Source organism: Lepidochelys kempii, chromosome 3 (assembly GCF_965140265.1).
Source record: "Lepidochelys kempii isolate rLepKem1 chromosome 3, rLepKem1.hap2, whole genome shotgun sequence".
Lineage (NCBI taxonomy): Eukaryota > Metazoa > Chordata > Testudines > Cheloniidae > Lepidochelys > Lepidochelys kempii.
Genome location: NC_133258.1, coordinates 25624784 through 25645608, shown reverse-complemented (window position 1 = coordinate 25645608; position 20825 = coordinate 25624784). Strand labels below are relative to the sequence as shown.

Genomic DNA, 20825 nt, shown 5'->3' with positions numbered 1-20825 from the left:
TCAAAGAGACTGTGGAGGGGATTTCCCTGTCTCTGGTTAAGCTTCATCCCTGTCTGGAAGTTGCTTAGCCATTCTTCTCAGGGATCATTTTTATTCCTCATTATAAATATACTTGCTTAACAGAAAGCGGTTGACAGGTTCATAGGTTTTAAGGCCAGAATGGACCATTATGATCATCTAGTCTGGCATCCTGCATAGCAAGGGCCGAAGAACCTCCCACAATAATAAGCGTTTTGCCTTTGGAAGACACCAGGTTGCACAAAAAAAGACTTGGTTTCAAAATAAAGGTTCCTGAGAGGAATGCCCAAATCCCACCTCCATGAGCTTGACGCGTATGTGTGAGCGAATGGGGTGGTGTGTCAAGGGGTTACGCATCAGCCAAAATAAATCAATACAAATTGAGCTGGGCCCTGGAGAGGTGCACTTGAAGCCCTGTTTTACCCTAGCTGCGCCTGCCAGATGATGAGGCCACGCCCCGCTGTTTTCAGGGCACTTTAATCACTGCCCCCACCCACCCACGCATACACCCCTCTCCTCCTGAGCACCCCTGCTCCCCTCTCACCCCTCCCCTTTCAGGGCATCCCCAGCTGGAAAAAGCAGCTCCCCACCCCTCCTGCACTGCTCCTCCAGCTCGCAGCCAGCCCTGCCCGGCGCGCGGCTGCTAGGAAATGCGCGGGGCGCCTCCGCCTTGCGCTTTGCTTCTGCTCCCTCGCGCCTCCGCAAGGTGTCGCCTTTTGCAGGGGGAAAGCCTGTGCAGCAACCGCTCCTTTAATTATTTATTTACAACGTGGGGGAGGGGCAGGACGAGGGCAGAGGGACTGCGGGGGGGAGGGGGCGCAGCCCCTGTATTTATTGACTTTGCAATCTGCCTCCTCTGGGCAGCGCCGCTGTGGTGCTCACCACCCCTGCCCCCACCCGGGCAGACGGGGTTGTTATTTGCACAACAACAGAATCAATCCGACACCTTGGATTGAACCCTCCATAATGACTTCCTTTTTGTCCTGGCGAAGCTCGCCGCCTAGATCTTCCCTTCTCTTATTAGCATCTGCTGCAAAATAAATCGCGCCGGCAAGCCTGAATAGATACAACTCTCTTAAAAAGGCGCGGGGGGGGGAAGAGATACAAAGGAGAAGGACCCTAAAGGCACCCACCCTCCTCCTCTGCGCTCCATGCAAAGCACTGAATAGGCACATCATTGGTGCAATTACAACCCTCCCCCCCCCCCCATGCTCAGGGTGGCCGGGCGTGCAGCTCGGGTTTTGCATTCTCCTTTTTTATTCTTATTTATTTGCAAAGGGAATTGAACCTAATTCTCCTTGCAAAGCATAAAGAGCATAGGGGCTTTTGGCGCCAAATGCCAGGCACCTCCCCTGCTTTTATGGAAATTAGGGAGGTGGGGTTAAGCCTCTCTCTCCTCTCGCCTTTTCCTCCCCGGGTGTGTCAGGGTTTTTTTTTTAGTTAATAATATCCAAGAGCTTCAAAGCCAGCCAGTGACAGTCATCTGTCTGCAAGCAAAGGGTGAATGTGGAGGCTTAAGCCAGCCTTCGGGGACGAGCGGGCTGGCCCTCAATAAAGTGCAACATACAAGATCATCTGCCTCTTTTTTTTTTCCTGCCCCCCTCCCCCTTTTGCAACACCACCCATCACCAAGGAGGAGGTAAGAAGAGGCAGCTGCAGGGACCGCGGCTGTAATAAGAAGGGAGGGCAAAACCAAATAAATAAATAAAACCTCACGTTGTATTGGAGTTGCAAAACTAAGGACGATGGGGGGGGGGGGAAGGAAATGCAGGGGCAGTTAAGTGATTTGCGTGGGGGGGTTTCACTGACCAGAAGGAAATCCTCAGGGTTTCTGAAGCTGTTGCATAGACATCGCTGTGTTTTGTAGGAGAAGTTTCATTGCTTTGATTTATTTTAAACGGTTGCAATAGATTTTGTAAGTAGAAAAATGGTACAATAGTGGAAGCGGTCAGGGGGCGGGGCAGGGAGAGAGCAGCTGAGCGGGGCTCGTTTCATTGCATTTCATCATAAGGCTTTTTTTTTTTCTTTTTTTATGGAGATTTTCCTTTTGGTCTCAGTCTGAATGTCAGCTGTTTGAAACTCAGCAAACCGATTTTCCTGCGGGTTGCGCTTGCTGAGGTGAAGGGGGACACTGAACGCCTGTTCCAGACTTAAAAGGTCATTTTAAATGTCTGATGCAACCGGGCTCCGGTGCTGGAAGGGGGTTGTGGTGGGCTGGTCAGGCGCACAATGAAGGAATCTTCCGGAGGGAGAGGGGATCGAAAGCTTGTTTGTAGCAGGTCTCGTTGAACGTAGTGGCAATGTGCAAAGTTCCCTTGTTGCATCTGCAGCCTTTCACGCCTTTGCTCAGTGGGCAGCTGAGCAAGAGAGAAACTTCCTGTACCTTGTTGCCATATCGAAGGGCTTTGTTGTTAGTGTCGGCTTTGTTGTTTTTTTTTTATTGAAATTATTCTATAAGGTTTGCTGCATTTTGCTACTTCCGATCCCCCCCTCCGCCCGCGTGTTGTGTGCGGGTTTCTCTGAGTAGCTTTGCCTGAATGAACTGGCAAGTTGTAAAGTTGCGCAGAGCTGCCTCTCCTCTGCCCCTTTTGCATCCTCCTCTGTCCCCTTTGCACCGTTCTGCGGATGACAAAAAGGGGGGAAACTTCCACTACTTTTGTTGGCATATTAAGAGGGGTTTCTGGAGCGATTGCTGTATCAAGCTTTGCATATGTATACAGTGTATTGGTTGGGTTACTCTGTGTTTGGTTCTTTGAAGCAGTTTGAAGAGCTTGCAATGTGTAAGGCTGCACAGACACCCCTTTGCAGATCTCCTGTCCCTTTCTGGAGTGTTTTGTTTTGTTACAGAGCATAGGCTTAAAACAGAAAAGTTTGCACGTGTGTGCACAGACTGTCCTGGTTGTGTGTGTGTGTGGTTTTTGTTGTTTGTTTGGGTTTTTTTTTTTTGTCTGGGTGGTTTAAGCAGCATTAAGTGAGTGCTCCCTGCATTCCTGCGGCATTTTAATGATTATGGGCTTTACTTTTTTTAAATTGGGAGGAATGAATTGTTATACAATAATCTATCTAAATGTATTTCCTCCTGTTTTAACTAGTTGCTTATTTTTGATTTTTTTTTTTTATTTTCTTTCAGGTGTTGAGAGAAGTCTCTCTCTCTCTCTCTCAGTGGAAACACACTCAGACCTCCCTCTAAATAACAGCCCAACCAAGGAATCAGCAGAAGGAACCCAGTAATGCCAGGGATGGTCAGTAAAAACCCAGACCTCGAGTTTGACTCTTTGCAGCCCTGCTTCTATCCAGATGAAGATGATTTCTATTTGTGCGGTCCGGACTCTGCTCCCCCTGGGGAGGACATCTGGAAAAAGTTTGAACTGCTGCCTACCCCTCCTCTGTCTCCCAGTCGGGCAGGACTTCAGGAGAACCCCCCAGGAGGGGCCCCACTGCTGTGGGGAGGGGTGGCTCTAGGGGGGTTCCGAACCCGTGATCCTCTGGACTGGGCATCTGAACTGCTGCTGCTGCCCCCTGAGGCCGACCTTTGGGGAAGCACGGATGGAGGAGACTTACTGGAGACAGGCTTTGGGGAGAGCAACAACCTCAACTCTATCATCATCCAGGATTGTATGTGGAGTGGCTTTTCTGCCCGCGAGAAGCTGGAGAGGGCAGTGAGTGAGAAACTGCAGAGCAAAGTGGGAGCAGGAGTGGCACCAGTGAGAGCTGGCGCATCCACAACCACCGCCAGCCCTGGGGGCACCAACAGCCAAGCAGAGCTCAATAACTCTGTGTCAGAGTGTGTGGATCCTGCCGTGGTGTTCCCCTTCCCCATTAACAAGAAGGAGCCAGTGGCAGCAGCCGCAGCAGCCGCAGCCCCAGCAACAGGGGGAACGGCTGGCATCCGGGTGAACGTTAGTGGGAGCAGTGGGATCGCACAGGGGGCAGCAGCTACCACCCAGCGCAGCAGCTGCCACACAAGTGCCACCAGAGCCAACAGCAGCTCAGGAGACGATACTCTCAGTGACTCGGGTAAATACGCCGCTCATCGCAGATTTGTTAGCCTGTGTGCATATCCCCAGAGGTGTTGTGTGGGCATGGTTGCCGTACCCTCAAATGCAGCTTTGGGGGCAGCATCACCTTTATGAGGCATCTCCCCCAACCAAAGGTGTAGACAGAGAAAGTGAATTCATTGGGACAGGCTTGCAAAATTCAGTTCACTTAGGGTGAATGTTACTGGTCAAGTAAATTAGCATTAGTTTTTTATTATCCTGGTAAGGTGGGTGAGTAACGTTGTGCCTGGCTGGTACATTATCATGAACATTTTGCAAGGCTGCGTTAGGCTATTGGCAGTGAGGAAAAAAGAAGGGGTGGTCTCTCTCTCTCTTTTCACATTTCCTTCCTGTAATCAAAATTAAGCTCCATCTTCCCTTCTCCTCCCCCTGCCCCCATGTGGTCAGGAGACCAAAGAAAATAAATCTGTGGTCCTAGGTCATGCCCCTTTTCTTTGTTTCTTGCATCTCAGTGAGTCACTAAAAAAAAAGATTGGGGGAAAGTTGGTTGCCATATGCCTGAGTGCTTGAGGAAGCCCCGTGCCTTGAAGGGCTTGGGCAGGGAGAGAGGAGGGGTAAGTAAAAGGGCAGCTGAAGCATTGGGGGGGTGAAGCTGGGGAAGAACAAATATTGCACAATCACTTCAATGTAAAACATGACAGTGGTGTGAGCCCTTAGGGTATGGGAACTCCTGCTGTTGAAGAGAAGGTAGGCTGGGAGAGAGTCCACCACCAGCAGATTTAGAAGAGGTCAGATCGATGTATGGTGCCACTAAAGTTAGTCTGGAAGAGGGGAAGCTTGAAAAATCTCAGACCACTCTCATTTGCTTTACTTCATTGATAAAAACATAACCAAGAACAAAACCCGTCACTATCCAAGTGGGTGCGTACGTTTTACTCCCTCCATTTCTAACAGGTATATGGATTTGCCAGTAGGTGGCAGCATGCTTGTCTTAGGACATTGGCTATTTGAAAGGATTCCTTGAAGGAGACCCTTTGGCAGGCAGCTGGTGATAAAGCAGTCAGTGGTATATAACTAAAGGGCATCCTATTCTGAGCATGTTTATACTTAACAGATGCTGGATGAACTTGGAGTGTTTTTTTTTTTTTTTTTTAATCTTCTCCCATGCCAAAGCGTACCGTGTGGTTAATCTCAAAATTCATTCATGGGGCCAAATAATATGCAGCTTATGCAGAATGTATTGTGTAAATAGTGCATTGACCATACAGTAAAAGTGTTTTTAGTGTAAAATCATCCTGCCTTGTACATGGTTTTGGAATGGCTAGGCAGTCTAATAATTTAGCAGGGAAATGTTTTATTTTTGGGTCTTTGGATTAAGACAGGCAGAGGAAAATCTTGATGCAAAAAATTCCTCTCATGTAAAAGAAGCCCAGTTCAATTGTAAACACAGTTTCTCTTATGTAAATGAGTAGATCCATATGACCATCATCATAAACTCGATGATAAGCCTGCTGTTTCAAAAGGCTCACTGTCCCTTTAATGTCTGTGCCTTGACAGCTTTCTGTGAGGAAGCACTTCCTCCCAACAGCTGTCTTCTTGGCAGTAAACCAAAACATTGGCTTAAAGGGACTCTCAGATTGGAACAGCTTCACATTCTGCATCAGAACAAATCCAGCGATTGTTTAGTTTTCTGGCTCCTTTTTGATCAAGCAAGGGAGGTGTTGTGGGTGTGTGTGCGCTTGCACACACTGTGTGTTCTGTACCCCAGTTTGTTGGCTAAAGTATAAATTAGGGCATTTTCTCAAATACTGTTTCCTCTAATGTGTTTATTTGGGTTGCACCTTTATGGATCCTCCTATTATACAACTTAAAAGTGCAGAAAACTATCTGTTCTTAGAGTTAGCAAATACCCACTTATTGTGTCTGGGTCTGAGTGTATGCATGGTGTGTCTATATTTATTTAGCTCCATCTATCTGCAGATAGTTAGTATATGCACCCTATTTTTATCCTAATATTTGTGCATATTTTGAACACTTAAAATACTTACAGGTTGCTATTTGTCCTGAGAATTCACACAGATATGTTACTAGTTTTTAAATTTCAAGGTCCTGTGTGAATATTTTTTGGAGAGAACAACTTACTTTCTTTATTTTACATTTTGTGTTTCTAAAGATGATGACGAGGAAGAGGATGAAGAGGAAGAAATTGATGTTGTGACAGTGGAGAAGAGGCGTTCCTCCTCCAACAAGGCTGTTACTACTCTTACTATTACTGTGCGCCCTAAAAATGCTACCTTGGCATCGGTGAGAATGCAGCAGAATGAACTGATTCTAAAGCGTTGCGCCCCGATTCACCAGCAGCATAATTACGCTGCCCCTTCTCCATACATGGAAAGCGAAGATGCCCCGCCGCAGAAAAAGCTAAAAAATGAGGTGCCCCGTCCAATAAAACCCATGATCCAACCAAAGTCTAAGAGTTCAAGTCCTCGAAACTCAGATTCAGAAGATAGTGAACGTCGACGCAATCACAATATTCTGGAACGTCAGCGGCGTAATGACCTGCGATCTAGTTTTCTCACATTAAGGGACCATGTACCTGAACTGGTTAAAAATGAGAAGGCTGCAAAAGTGGTCATCTTGAAAAAAGCCACTGATTATGTCCATTCCCTTCAGGCAGAGGAACACAAGTTATTGCTAGAAAAGGAAAAATTGCAAGCCAGACAACAGCAGTTGCTAAAGAAAATAGAACACACACGGACTTGCTAAACTTTTTTTTTGTCTGACCTGGACAGTCACTGCCACTTTGCACATTTTTGATTCTTTTAAAAAAAAAATTGTGTTTTTTGACGTTAAGAATGTTGGTTTTACTTTCAATCCAGTCCCTCAAGTAGTTAACAATCTATGTTATCCGGGTACAGAGCACATGGATGTTCTTGCAAGGAGTTTAACAGACTGCCAAACAATGATGGACTGCCCTTGTATTTTTTCTTAAGAGCTATAGATGTTCTTTAAAAGTTGTGAGCCTTTGGAGCTGCTGATGACACCTAGTTAAGTTTTAAAAACGTTCATTCCTAATTTTGAATGGTGCTTATGTTCTAACAGATGTTACTTTAGGGGTTACCATTTGTACCTCTGTGGGAATTTTCTGTAAATACCATCTACACACTTGCCTTTTGTACATGTCTTGGGTTATGAGAGGTGGCTCTTGCTACCAGTATTTGACTGGAAGTTCATACCTAAGTACTGTAATACCTCAATGTTTGAGGAGCATGTTTTTGTATACAAATATATTGTTAATCTCTGTTATGTACTGTACTAATTCTTACACTGCCTGTATACTTTAGTATGATGCTGATACATAACTAAATTTGATACTTATATTTTCGTATGAAAATGAGTTGTGAAAGTTTTGAGTAGATATTACTTTATCACTTTTTTGAACTAAGAAAACTTTTGTAAAGAAATTTACTATATATGCCTTTTCCTAGCCTGTTTCTTCCAGTTAATGTATTTGTTAATGTTTGGTGCATAGAACTGGGTAACTGCAAAGTTCTGTGTTTAATTTCTTCCAACGATGTACATTTAGTGCTGCGTCTTATAGCACTTTGAAATACCTCATGTTTATGAAAATAAATAGCAATTAAATGATGTGCTTTTCACTATTTATTTATAAACATAGTTATCCTCTGTTTAATGGTGCCCATGAGACATAAAGACATGATTCGAGCCCCCTGTACTTACTATCACTGGATAGCTTACACTTCAGGAGGGGTGAGAAGCCAGCAAATTACTGTTTCTGTTAACAAAGTAATTGTAATGGGAATGATTATAATGTACTTATGTCAATCCACATGTCAGATCTTTTCTTTGATATCATGAGTTCTCTATGGGCCTTAGCCAAAGCCCATTGAAGACTCCCCTTGACTTCAGTAGGCTTTGGATCAGTCACTGAACGTATAGCAAGCACTCTCACGGCTTGGATGCAATTCTGTTTTCCACCAGCTGGTGATCTGGGGTTCAGTGCTGGAGGCATATGGTGAGAGCAGTGGAATGAACTGCCATGGGGAGGAAAGAGAAGTGTCAGTGTAGTGAACCAGGATCTTAGGATCTGAGCCTTACTCTAATTCTGTTCCTTCTTTCTTATTGTATCAAAAGCCATACCCCAAAGGTTGGCCACCATTTGTTAGGAGAGGCAAAATTTGTGCTGGTCTGTGGTTTGTATTCTTTCTAAATGCCAAAGTATCTATTAACAATGCTCAGACGTAAGTTAAAATTCCCACTTCTGCTTAGGGAGCAGTCTTGCTGTGCTATTTAGCACTGAGCTGTGCTGTATCCCAGCACTGCCATAGCAGGCTTGTAATGCTGCACAAATGTCATTTCTGAAGCCGGGGGGTGGGGGCGGCAAAAAGTACAGAAGCCAAGCAGTATGTATGCTGCAGAATCAAGATTGGCAGGTTCTTTTTTCCTCAGGAGCAGGAAGATTTGTGGATGGGACAAGGGCAGGGCCAGTAGGTCTGTGAAAAGCACTTGATCACTGGACTGTAACTGTGCCTAAGGAGTGTGTAGTGGTCCTAAGAGCTATTTTATCAGTAGGCTTTGCAGAATTCAATATTTATTTTTAAAATTTTGACAAGTAATACTGATGTTTATTTGTAAGCACTTTTTTATTTTTACTGACTTACATTTTCATAGGTGCAGGAAATTATGAGGAGGGATCAGACAAGAAGGAGAGGGTCAGACAATAACTATTTAAAGACAGCCGATGTTGAGATTCAAAAAGTTAATGTTTTAAAACCATTAAAACACAAATTGTCAACATCACATGTTAAAATATACAAAGTAAATATCCTTAATTCAAACTCTAAGAAGCTATGAAGCAGCATTTTTCTCACTTTGCCTATCTAGACATTTGATGATTATAGATGGAAATATTTTTTGTCAGTGAAATCAACCTCTCCCCATATTTGCCAGTAAAATCTAATCCTTTGAAGCCTATGTTTCAGCCAGGCTGGGCAAGACCTTCACACACACCCCTTTTTCTGCAACTGCATGGAGATGAAGGACTTCCACACTCCAACCAACTCTTTATCAAAGGCAGTGGGAGTTTTGCTTAAGTAAGGACTTCAGGGGTTGGAACTACTTATGTATAATCCAGTAAATGTACAGGGGCCAGAGCCTCATCTGGTATAAACTCGTATAGCTCCATTGGCTTCAACCAAGTCTGCAACAACATACACCATGTTGCCTGTATGTGTATGTTAATTCTAAATTGTTAATTTAGATGTGATTCAAGAGTTTATTCCATAAATAAAATTCTCAGGGAAGTGAGGGGAGTTTTGTGGGCTAGGGAAGCTGGCTCAGGTCCTAATCAAAGGATCAAAAACTGGGGGAATAAATGTCACTTCATTAAATGTAATAGAGAGTTCCATTTTAAGTGTTATAATTTCTTTCAAGAAGCCAGTTCTGAACTGCAGTTTCTATTTTAGTGCTTCATTAGTTCTTGAAAATAACATTCAAGATTGGTTGGTCAGAAATAAGTAAAGAGGTAAACAATAAATTATTTTCCCATGTGCACTACTTCAGTTAGTTCTGATTTAGGGCCTGATCCAAAGCCCATGGAACTACAAGGGGCTCTTTCCTCTAAGTAAGTTTACTGAATCACAACCATTCCAGCAACACAAAATGACATTACTTAAAAAAAGAAAAAAAAAAAAAAGACTAAAACGTATTTTGCATAGACAACTACAGTCTTGTCTATGCTGGAGCACTTAACTGTACGAGTTACAACTAGTTTGAAAACGGTTCTCAAGCCAGTTCTATTAGCAACTGCTGTTAGAATGTTGTTCTGAAGCACTGTTTGTGAACAGTCGTAAGTAGCATGGGTTTCATTCCCATAGGGGAAGGGAGTTTTTTCATACATCCGTCCTATTGCCTTCCCCATTTTCACTAGCACAGCTTCTTAACATTAACGAGTAATCACGCTGAATATGGATGTAAAAACTATGCTACAACTGTCATTGTTTGCATATGCTTTCGTACATGCGTACAAACCATAATATGGGCAGACATGAATCACTGATGGAGGTGGCAGTGCCCATTTATTGGATATGCAATATACAGAAATATTTCCATAATTTATCAGAAACAATTACCATCCATTCTGTTTATATGTCATGCTCATTGCTGTGGCATCTGAGTGATTAGGGATCAAGATGAATATAAAACTAAGATCTAAAGTGTTTGTTTAAAGATTCAGCACAAAAAAACATTTTTAAGTGTCCTTTTTGGAAGAATGGGGGCCTGATCCTACTTCCATTTAATTAAACATCTGGCCCAGCATAGTTAATCAATAGTCCTCTACAGAGCACTACCACTACCCTTCTTTGGGGTTTTCTTTGTCTTTTAAATAACTTTTAGGGGTTCATAAACTAGCTTTCAAAATTGTGATAGGTGGCAATTTGGCAAAGATAGGTTTTGTGTTTGTTTTTACATTTGAAAATCTAAGTTTTAAGGACTTTTAAGTCAAAATGAAATGGAAGTTGGTTTATTTTGGATGCTTTCTTGCATACAAACTTTGTTATTTAAATGAAAACGTGAAAAGACATGCTACGGCCCTATGCTGTTGTGGTTTTATTTTGTTTGGTTTCTTGAGGAGCACTTGGGGTAAAAGGGAAAGACAGATTTAGAAAATAAGTGTTTTATTTAACAATAGTTTCATGAAGATCCTTATGCAGATGTAGACAACAGACAAACTACTCTTTCATGCCAATCTACAGAGTTTAGAGTCCCTAAGTACTCATTCAAATACGATATAAAGACACTCCATCCCATCCTGTTAATGATATGCATGTTATATTTTCATGACACAATATCTCTGGAGGAGCAGTTAGAAATGATGAGGTCTGTTGAACTGCTTGACAAATTCCAGTGGAAGGGCCAAATTCTGCCCTCGGGTCAACCACAGGACTGCATTTAATGCAGAACTTGGCCCTAACTATTATGGAGGTTAAGGTAACTTTCTCTATAAATGCTTATAGATAGGTTTTTTTCACCTTCTTTTGAAGCCAATCTGGCCAATCAGAGAAAGGGTGCTGAACTACATGGACCACTGGTCTGATCTACTATGCCAATCCCTATGTTCTTGTTTCTTGAACACAGATGTACCATTGCTGCTGACTGAACAAAATGGATTTCTCCCTAGTATGTAATACCTGAGTTAAAATGTCCCCCAAAGGACACTCCCCAGCCCCCGATTTTCTGCTTATTTTGTTAAAAATACCATTAAAACACATGGACCTTCAAACACCCAAAATGAAATGGTTCCCCCATAAAGCAGTAAAAGCAAAAATTCACCTTTGGGAGAGCTTAAAGAGGTGAAATGCGTTAATTGTATCATTATCACTATGTCACCTGTTGCTAATAATGCATGTGAAAGTAAATTTGCTGGACCCCAAGCTGCTATTATAGCAACTTATCACCAAGTCATGGCAGAAATTGCTTGAGTTTTCATTACATGTATAATTCACACAGGGCACTGTTTGCATTATATGTGCTGATGACCCCAAACACAATGAAATTACTTATAAATGATATCAGCTTTAAATCTGAATTGCCAGGTTTGTTACAGGTTTAAATCAGAAGATTAAGGTTGTTTAAACATTATGTTTTTGTGTGAATTTGCTTCTCTTTGATTTTACATTGTTTATTGTGGTCTTTACAAATGGGAAATTCAGGACTTTTTAATGAAAATAATACTTTGCATTTCTTTAATCTGAGGATCAGAAAACAGTTTATGTATTTGTAGCCTCACAGCATTCTTGTGAATTAAGTCTTGGCTGCAAGGAGAACTGGGGCTGCTCAGTACTTCTGAAAATTAGACTTTAAGAATCCCACAGGAAGTCTATGGCAAAGGAGGAATAGAAGGTAAAATCTTGGCATAGTGAAATTAGTGGGACTTTGCCCAGAATACAGATCTCGTGATTCCCAGTGCTATGCCTTAACCACAGAACCATGCGTGCCCCACTTTTTCCATTTCAGACCCATGACTTGTGTGTGAGGTCAGCAACATTTGGCCTATCAAAAATAAAATGAACTTCTCATCCAAAGAGTGTTTGTATACGTTGTAAAGATAATTTTAATATGCTGATTATCTACCACAGCTAGTTTAGAAATAAGTCCATATCCAAATATAGTAAGCAGCATGACCGGCTATCATTGGTCCGTTGAAGAAACCATATGGCTGTAGTTTCTTGTACATGTGATTGCAGTGTGACTATCCTAAATAACAAAAATGTAAACCATACACACATAATAAACAAAATGTGATTATTGTTTGAACCCCAGATGGGTGTATGTTTATTATCCACCAGAATTACCACTGAATTACAGAGGTCACCTATCTGAAATATCAAGTTAAATTGTTTGTACAGCTACCATCTTGGGAGACCGTGTCTCTGCTGTGATGCCTACAAATCTCGACTATCTACCATTGGTTAGGCAAGTGGTGAACAGGCTTTTATTTTTAAGGTAAAATTGGATTGATATCCCCCTTTCCCTGATTTGTCCATTTGTTGCTTTCTATATGACATTTAGATTGTAAGCTCTCGGGCGGGGGCGGGGCAGGGACTGTCATCTTTGTTACGTGTCTGTACGGAGGCTAGATTAGGTAATGCTACTGTAATCATAGGGCTGCAAGGGACCTTGAGAGATCATCAAGTTCATCCTCTTTTGCTGTGGCAGGACCACGTATATCCTTGACAGGAGTTTGTCCAACCTGTTCTTAAAAACCTCCAAGGGCAGGATTCCACAACCTTCTTTGGTAACCTATTCCAGTACCTAACTCTCTTTATAGTAAGAAAGTCTTTTCTTAATATCTAACCTAAATCTCCTATGCTGCAGATTAGGCTCACTACTTCTTGTTTTGCCTTCACTGGACATGGAGGGCAATGGATCACTGTCCTCTTATAACAGCCATTAACATATTGGAAGATTATTATCAGGTCCCCCCGCCATCTCAAGACTAAACCTACCCAGTTTTTTAACCTTTCTTCACAAGTCAGGTTTTCTGAATCTTTTATCATTTTTGCTGCTGTCCTCTGGACTCCCTCCCATTTGTTCACATAATTCTTAAAGTGTGGTGCTCAAAACTGGACACAATATTCCTGCTAAGGGCTCACCAGTGTCAAGTAGAGTACCTCCCAGTCTTACATATGGCACTCCTATTCATACAACCCAGAATGATATTAGCCTTTTTTGTAACTGCATCACATTGTTGGCTTATATTCAAATTGTGATCAACTATAACTCACAGATCCTTTTCAGCAGTGCTACCACCTAGCTAGCTATTCCCCATTTTGTACTTGGCATTTGGTGTTTCCTTCCTAAATGTAATACTTTGCACTTGTCTTTACTGAATTTCTTCTTGCTGATTTGAAACCAATTATTCAATTTATCAAGGTCATTTTGAATTCTAACACTAACTTCTAAAGTGTTAGCAACCTCTTCCTGCTTGGTGTCAGCCACAAATTTTATATGCATACTCTTCACTCCATTTTCCAAGCCATGAATGGTATAGTACTGGACCCAGGACAGACCGCTTCAGGACTCCACTCTCTATGTTCTCCCAGTTTGACAGCGAACCATTGACAACTACTCTTTGACTTTGGTTTTTCACCTACTTTATAGTAATCTAATAATAACAACTCATAAAAAGCAGTTCGTTTTGCAGTATAGGCAGGAGTGAATCATGCTTTTATTCTGTTCCAGATGGTATGTCACCCTGGAACTTCAGCAGGGCTACAACACTGTTCAGAACTCACATATCTTTAAGGGTGCTTTGTAAGAATAAAACAGCAGTTGCAACTTTATTGGAATGGAAGCATATAATTAATTTCTTTGATATATTCTTTCTATTTGCAATTGAGTAAAATAGGTAAATAGCTATTATCTTCATTTTGCTTCCTAGATCGACAAATAGTGATTAGTTTAGTATTCAAATGCTCCAAATGTGAGGCACACACCAACAGAAAAAAGGTAAGGAGTTCAGGAATGGTGGAAAATAAATGGTCATACTAGTATACCAAAAGTTTCTGGAACAAATCATTTTGTACATGTATAACACAGCATGGAATTTTATTTACTCAATGTCCAATACATGAGTATCATAGAATCATAGAATCATAGAATATCAGGGTTGGAAGGGACCCCTGAAGGTCATCTAGTCCAACCCCCTGCTCAAAGCAGGACCAATTCCCAGTTAAATCATCCCAGCCAGGGCTTTGTCAAGTCTGACCTTAAAAACCTCTAAGGAAGGAGATTCTACCACCTCCCTAGGTAACGCATTCCAGTGTTTCACCACCCTCTTAGTGAAAAAGTTTTTCCTAATATCCCATCTAAACCTCCCCCACTGCAACTTGAGACCATTACTCCTCGTTCTGTCATCTGCTACCATTGAGAACAGTCTAGAGCCATCCTCTTTGGAACCCCCTTTCAGGTAGTTGAAAGCAGCTATCAAATCCCCCCTCATTCTTCTCTTCTGCAGGCTAAACAATCCCAGCTCCCTCAGCCTCTCCTCATAAGTCATGTGTTCTAGACCCCATTAAATTTTTGTTGCCCTCCGCTGGACTCTTTCCAATTTTTCCACATCCTTCTTGTAGTGTGGGGCCCAAAACTGGACACAGTACTCCAGATGAGGCCTCACCAATGTCGAATAGAGGGGAACGATCACGTCCCTCGATCTGCTTGCTATGCCCCTACTTATACATCCCAAAATGCCATTGGCCTTCTTGGCAACAAGGGCACACTGCTGACTCATATCCAGCTTCTCGTCCACTGTCACCCCTAGGTCCTTTTCCGCAGAACTGCTGCCTAGCCATTCGGTCCCTAGTCTGTAGCGGTGCATTGGATTCTTCCATCCTAAGTGCATGACCCTGCACTTATCCTTATTGAACCTCATCAGATTTCTTTTGGCCCAATCCTCCAATTTGTCTAGGTCCTTCTGTATCCTATCCCTCCCCTCCAGCGTATCTACCACTCCTCCCAGTTTAGTATCATCCGCAAATTTGCTGAGAGTGCAATCCATGCCATCCTCCAGATCATTTATGAAGATATTGAACAAAACCAGCCCCAGGACCGACCCTTGGGGCACTCCACTTGATACCGGCTGCCAACTAGACATGGAGCCATTGATCACTACCCGTTGAGCCCGACAATCTAGCCAGCTTTCTACCCACCTTATAGTGCATTCATCCAGCCCATACTTCCTTAACTTGCTGACAAGAATACTGTGGGAGACCGTGTCAAAAGCTTTGCTAAAGTCAAGAAACAATACATCCACTGCTTTCCCTTCATCCACAGAACCAGTAATCTCATCATAAAAGGCAATTAGATTAGTCAGGCATGACCTTCCCTTGGTGAATCCATGCTGGCTGTTCCTGATCACTTTCCTCTCATGCAAGTGCTTCAGGATTGATTCTTTGAGGACCTGCTCCATGATTTTTCCAGGGACTGAGGTGAGGCTGACTGGCCTGTAGTTCCCAGGATCCTCCTTCTTCCCTTTTTTAAAGATTGGCACTACATTAGCCTTTTTCCAGTCATCCGGGACTTCCCCGGTTCGCCACGAGTTTTCAAAGATAATGGCCAATGGCTCTGCAATCACAGCCGCCAATTCCTTCAGCACTCTCGGATGCAACTCGTCCGGCCCCATGGACTTGTGCACGTCCAGCTTTTCTAAATAGTCCCTAACCACCTCTATCTCCACAGAGGGCTGGCCATCTCTTCCCCATTTTGTGATGCCCGGTGCAGCAGTCTGGGAGCTGACCTTGTTCGTGAAGACAGAGGCAAAAAAAGCATTGAGTATATTAGCTTTTTCCACATCCTCTGTCACTAGGTTGCCTCCCTCATTCAGTAAGGGGCCCACACTTTCTTTGTCTTTCTTCTTGTTGCCAACATACCTGAAGAAACCCTTCTTGTTACTCTTGACATCTCTCGCTAGCTGCAGCTCCAGGTGCGATTTGGCCCTCCTGATATCATTCCTACATGCCCGAGCAATATTTTTATACTCTTCCCTGGTCATATGTCCAACCTTCCACTTCTTGTAAGCTTCTTTTTTATGTTTAAGATCCGCTAGGATTTCACCATTAAGCCAAGCTGGTCGCCTGCCATATTTACTATTCTTTCGACTCATTGGGATGGTTTGTCCCTGTAACCTCAACAGGGATTCCTTGAAATACAGCCAGCTCTCCTGGACTCCTTTCCCCTTCAAGTTAGTCCCCCAGGGAATCCTGGCCATCCGTTCCCTGAGGGAGTCGAAGTCTGCTTTCCTGAAGTCCAGGGTCCGTATCCTGCTGCTTACCTTTCTTCCCTGCGTCAGGATCCTGAACTCAACCAACTCATGGTCACTGCCTCCCAGATTCCCATCCACTTTTCCATCTGCTCAAGAAACTCCCTGAAAAAGTATAGGAACGGATCTGTGCAGACACATGCCTAGAACCCCGACCAGGGGTATTCTATTTGCTACCCAAGATCCATAAACCTGGAAATCCTGGACACCCCATCATCTCAGGCATAGGCACCCTAACAGCAGGATTCTCTGGCTATGTGGACTCTCTCCTCAGGCCTATGCTACCAGCACTTCCAGCTATCTTCGAGACATCACTGACTTCCTGAGGAAACTACAATCCATAGGTGATCTTCCAGAAAACACCATCCTAGCCACTATGGATGTAGAAGCCCTCTACACCAACATTCCACACAAAGATGGACTACAAGCCATCAGGAACAGTATCCCCGATAATGTCACGGCAAACCTGGTGGCTCACCTTTGTGACTTTGTCCTCACTCACAACTATTTCACATTTGGGGACAATATATACCTTCAAGTCAGCGGCACTGCTGTGGGTACCCGCATAGCCCCACAGTATGCCAACATGTTTATGGCTGACTTAGAACAACGCTTCCTCAGCTCTCGTCCCCTAACGCCCCTAGTCTACTTGCGCTACATTGATGACATCTTCATCATATGGATGCATGGAAAAGAAGCCCTTGAGGAATTTCACCATGATTTCAACAATTTCCATTCCACCATCAACCTCAGCCTAGACCAATCCACACAAGCAGTCCATTTCCTGGACACTACGGTGCTAATAAGTGATGGTCACATAAACACCACTCTATACCAGAAAACTACTAACGCTATACTTACCTACATGCCTCCAGCTTCCATCCAGGACACATCACACAATCCATTGTCTAAAGCCAAGCTCTAAGATACAACCGCATTTGCTCCAATCTCCCAGACAGAGACAAACACCTACAAGATCTCTATCAGGCATTCTTAAAACTAAAATACCCACCTGCTGAAGTGAAAAAACAGATATACAGAGCCCGAAGAGCACCCAGAAGTCACCTACTACAGGACAGGCCCAACAAAGAAAATAACAGAATGCCACTAGCCATCACCTTCAGCCCCCAGCTAAAACCTCTCCAACGCATCATCAAGGATCTACAACCTATCCTGAAGGACGACCCATCACTCTCACAGATCTTGGGAGACAGGCCAGTCCTTGCTTACAGACAGCCCCCAACCTGAAGTAAATATTCACCAGCAGCCACACACCACACAACAGAACCACTAACCCAGGAACCTATCCTTGCAACAAAGACCGTTGCCCACTGTGTCCACATATCTATTCAGGGGACATCATCATAGGGCCTAATCACATCAGCCACGGTCTCAGAGGCTCGTTCACTTGCACATCTACTAATGTTATATATGCCATCATGTGCCAGCAATGCCCCTCTGCCATGGACATTGGCCAAACTGGACAGTCTCTACGCGAAAGAATAAATGGACACAAATCTGATATCAGGAATCATAACATTAAAAAACTGGTAGGAGAACACTTCAACCTCTCTGGCCACTCAGTAAAAGATTTAAGGGTGGCAATTTTGGAACAGAAAAGCTTCAAAAACAGACTCCAATAAGAAACTGCTGAGCTTGAATTAATATGTAAACTAGATACCGTTAACTTGGGTTTGAATAGAGACTGGTAGTGGCTGGGTCATTACACATATTGAATCTATTTCCCCATGTTAAGTATCTTCACACTTTCTTGTCAACTGTCTAAATGGGTCATCTTGATTATCACTACAAAAGTTTTTTTCTCCTCCTGATAATAGCTCATCTTAATTAATTAGCCTCTTACAGTTTGTATGGCAACTTCCACCTTCTCTGTATGTATATATATCTTCTTACTATATATTCCATTCTATGCATTCAATGAAGTGGACTGTAGCCCACGAAAGCTTATGCTCTAATAAATTTGTTACTCTCTAAGGTGCCACAAGTACTCCTGTTCTTTTTGAAAATACAAGCTGTTATATTTAGGCAGGGCCATAGGCTTTTTTTAGTATAACAAAGGTTTAGTAGTGAATGTGGTATAGTTAATATTGGAGGAGCTCAAGTAACTTTGAGCACTGATGTGTGAAGAGATTTCCTTTACAACAAAGAAGACTGATGATCAATTGTAAAGCATGTAGATGTTCTCTTTCACTCTAGTCCTATGATCCATCTTAAAATCTCCTTGAAATGTTATGTTACATTTACTTTCTAGTTACATCTATCTTGTTTTCTAGGCTTCTTTCTGAAGAAAAAATTATTAATGTGTATTACAAAGTTGTTAGTATGTTGGTCAGGTATCGTACAGATTGTATGGGACAGCCCCAATTCTTTATTTTACAATCTAAACTCAGGAAGCTCACAACAGGTGATTGTAACAGAAGAACAGAGGAATTGGGGCACTGAGAATGAGGATAACAATCATGGGAACATGTAGTTCTGTAGACTAGTTAAAGGAGTCTAAGGGTATGTCCACACTATGGAATAAGGTCGAATTTATAGAAGTCGTTTTTTTAGAAATCAGTTTTATATATTCGAGTGTGTGTGTCCCCACAGAAAATGCTCTAAGTGCATTAAGTGCATTAACTCGGCGGAGTGCTTCCACAGTACCGAGGCTAGAGTCGACTTCCGGAGCGTTGCACTGTGGATAGCTATCCCACAGTTCCCGCAGTCTCCGCTGCCCATTGGAATTCTGGGTTGAGATCCCAATGCCTGATGGGGCTAAAACATTGTCGCGGGTGGTTCTGGGTACATATCGTCAGGCCCCCCTTCCCTCCCTCCCTCTGTGAAAGCAAGGGCAGACAATCGTTTCACGCCTTTTTTCCTGAGTTACCTGTGCAGACGCCATACCACGGCAAGCATTGAGCCCGCTCAGGTAACCGTCACCCTATGTCTCCTGGGTGCTGGCAGAAGCGGTACGGCATTGCTACACAGTAGCAGCAACCCCTTGCCTTGTGGCAGCAGACGGTACAATACGACTGTTAGCCGTCCTCGTCGTGTCCGAGGTGCTCCTGGCCACGTCGGCTGGGAGCGCCTGGGCAGACATGGGCACAGAGACTAAATTTGGAGTGACTTGACCAGGTCATTCTCTTTAGTCCTGCAGTCAGTCCTATTGAACCGTCTTATGGTGAGCAGGCAGGCAATACGGTTTGCTAGCAGTCGTACTGTACCATCTTCTGCCGGGCAGGCAAGAGATGAGGATGGCTAGCAGTCGTACTGTACCATCTTCTGCCGAGCAGCCATGAGATGTGGATGGCATGCAGTCCTTCTGCACCATCTGCGGCCAGCCAAAGATGTAAAAGATAGATGGAGTGGATCAAAACAAGAAATAGACCAGATTTGTTTTGTATTCATTTGCTTCCCTCCTTCCCCCGTCTAGGGGACTCATTCCTCTAGGTCACACTGCAGTCACTCACAGAGAAGGTGCAGCGAGGTAAATCTAGCCATGTATCAATCAGAGGCCAAGCTAACCTCCTTGTTCCAATAAGAACAATAACTTAGGTGCACCATTTCTTATTGGAACCCTCCGTGAAGCCCTGCCTGAAATACTCCTTGATGTAAAGACACCCCCTTTGTTGATTTTAGCTCCCTGAAGCCAACCCTGTAAGCCGTATCGTCAGTCGCCCCTCCCTCTGTCAGAGCAACGGCAGACAATCATTCCGCGCCTTTTTTCTGTGCGGATGCCATACCAAGGCAAGCATGGAGGCCGCTCAGCTCACTTTGGCAATTAGGAGCACATTAAACACCACACGCATTACCCAGCAGTATATGCAGCACCAGAACATGGCAACGCGATACCGGGCGAGGAGGCGATGTCAGCGCGGTCACATGAGTGATCAGGACATGGACACAGATTTCTCTGAAAGCATGGGCCCTGTCAATGCATGCATCATGGTGCTAATGGGGCAGGTTCATGCTGTGGAACGCCGATTCTGGGCTCGGGAAACAAGCACAGACTGGTGGGACCACATAGTGTTGCAGGTCTGGGACGATTCCCAGTGGCTGCGAAATTTTCGCATGCATAAGGGCACTTTCATGGAACTTTGTGACTTGCTTTCCTCTGCCCTGAGGCGCATGAATACCAAGATGAGAGCAGCCCTCACAGTTGAGAAGCGAGTGGCGATAGCCCTGTGGAAGCTTGCAACGCCAGACAGCTACCGGTCAGTTGGGAATCAATTTGGAGTGGGAAAATCTACTGTTGGGGCTGCTGTGATGCAAGTAGCCCACGCAATCAAAGATCTGCTGATATCAAGGGTAGTGACCCTGGGAAATGTGCAGGTCATAGTGGATGGCTTTGCTGCAATGGGATTCCCTAACTGTGGTGGGGCCATAGACGGAACCCATATCCCTATTTTGGCACCGGAGCACCAAGCCACCGAGTACATAAAGCGCAAGGGGTACTTTTCAATAGT

General features: G+C 43.7%; 1 protein-coding gene across 5 annotated transcripts; it reads left to right on the top strand.

The window, feature by feature from the left end:
- Nucleotides 1-1320: 1320 nt before the first annotated feature.
- On the top strand, nt 1321-7672 carry MYCN (MYCN proto-oncogene, bHLH transcription factor). 5 transcript variants are annotated; one of them, XM_073335973.1, is made up of 3 exons: nt 1321-1657; nt 3149-4035; nt 6190-7672. In XM_073335973.1, exons 2-3 carry the CDS (start codon nt 3249-3251, stop codon nt 6780-6782), a joined length of 1380 nt encoding a protein of 459 aa, XP_073192074.1. In that variant the 5' UTR covers nt 1321-1657; nt 3149-3248; the 3' UTR covers nt 6783-7672. The 5 variants fall into 5 exon arrangements, with proteins under 5 accessions (XP_073192074.1, XP_073192078.1, XP_073192075.1 ...); XM_073335977.1 differs by lacking the exon at nt 1321-1657 and adding an exon at nt 1887-1933; XM_073335974.1 differs by lacking the exon at nt 1321-1657 and adding an exon at nt 2082-2175.
- The last annotated feature ends 13153 nt before the right edge of the window (nt 7673-20825 follow it).

What these genes read in the sequence shown, in the direction of transcription:
- MYCN (XM_073335973.1), top strand. Translation starts at nt 3,249, where the DNA reads ATGCCAGGGATGGTCAGTAAAAACCCAGACCTCGAGTTTGACTCTTTG. An exon ending in CGATACTCTCAGTGACTCGG is followed by an intron (nt 4,036 to 6,189) that starts GTAAATACGCCG and finishes GTGTTTCTAAAG; the next exon opens with ATGATGACGAGGAAGAGGAT.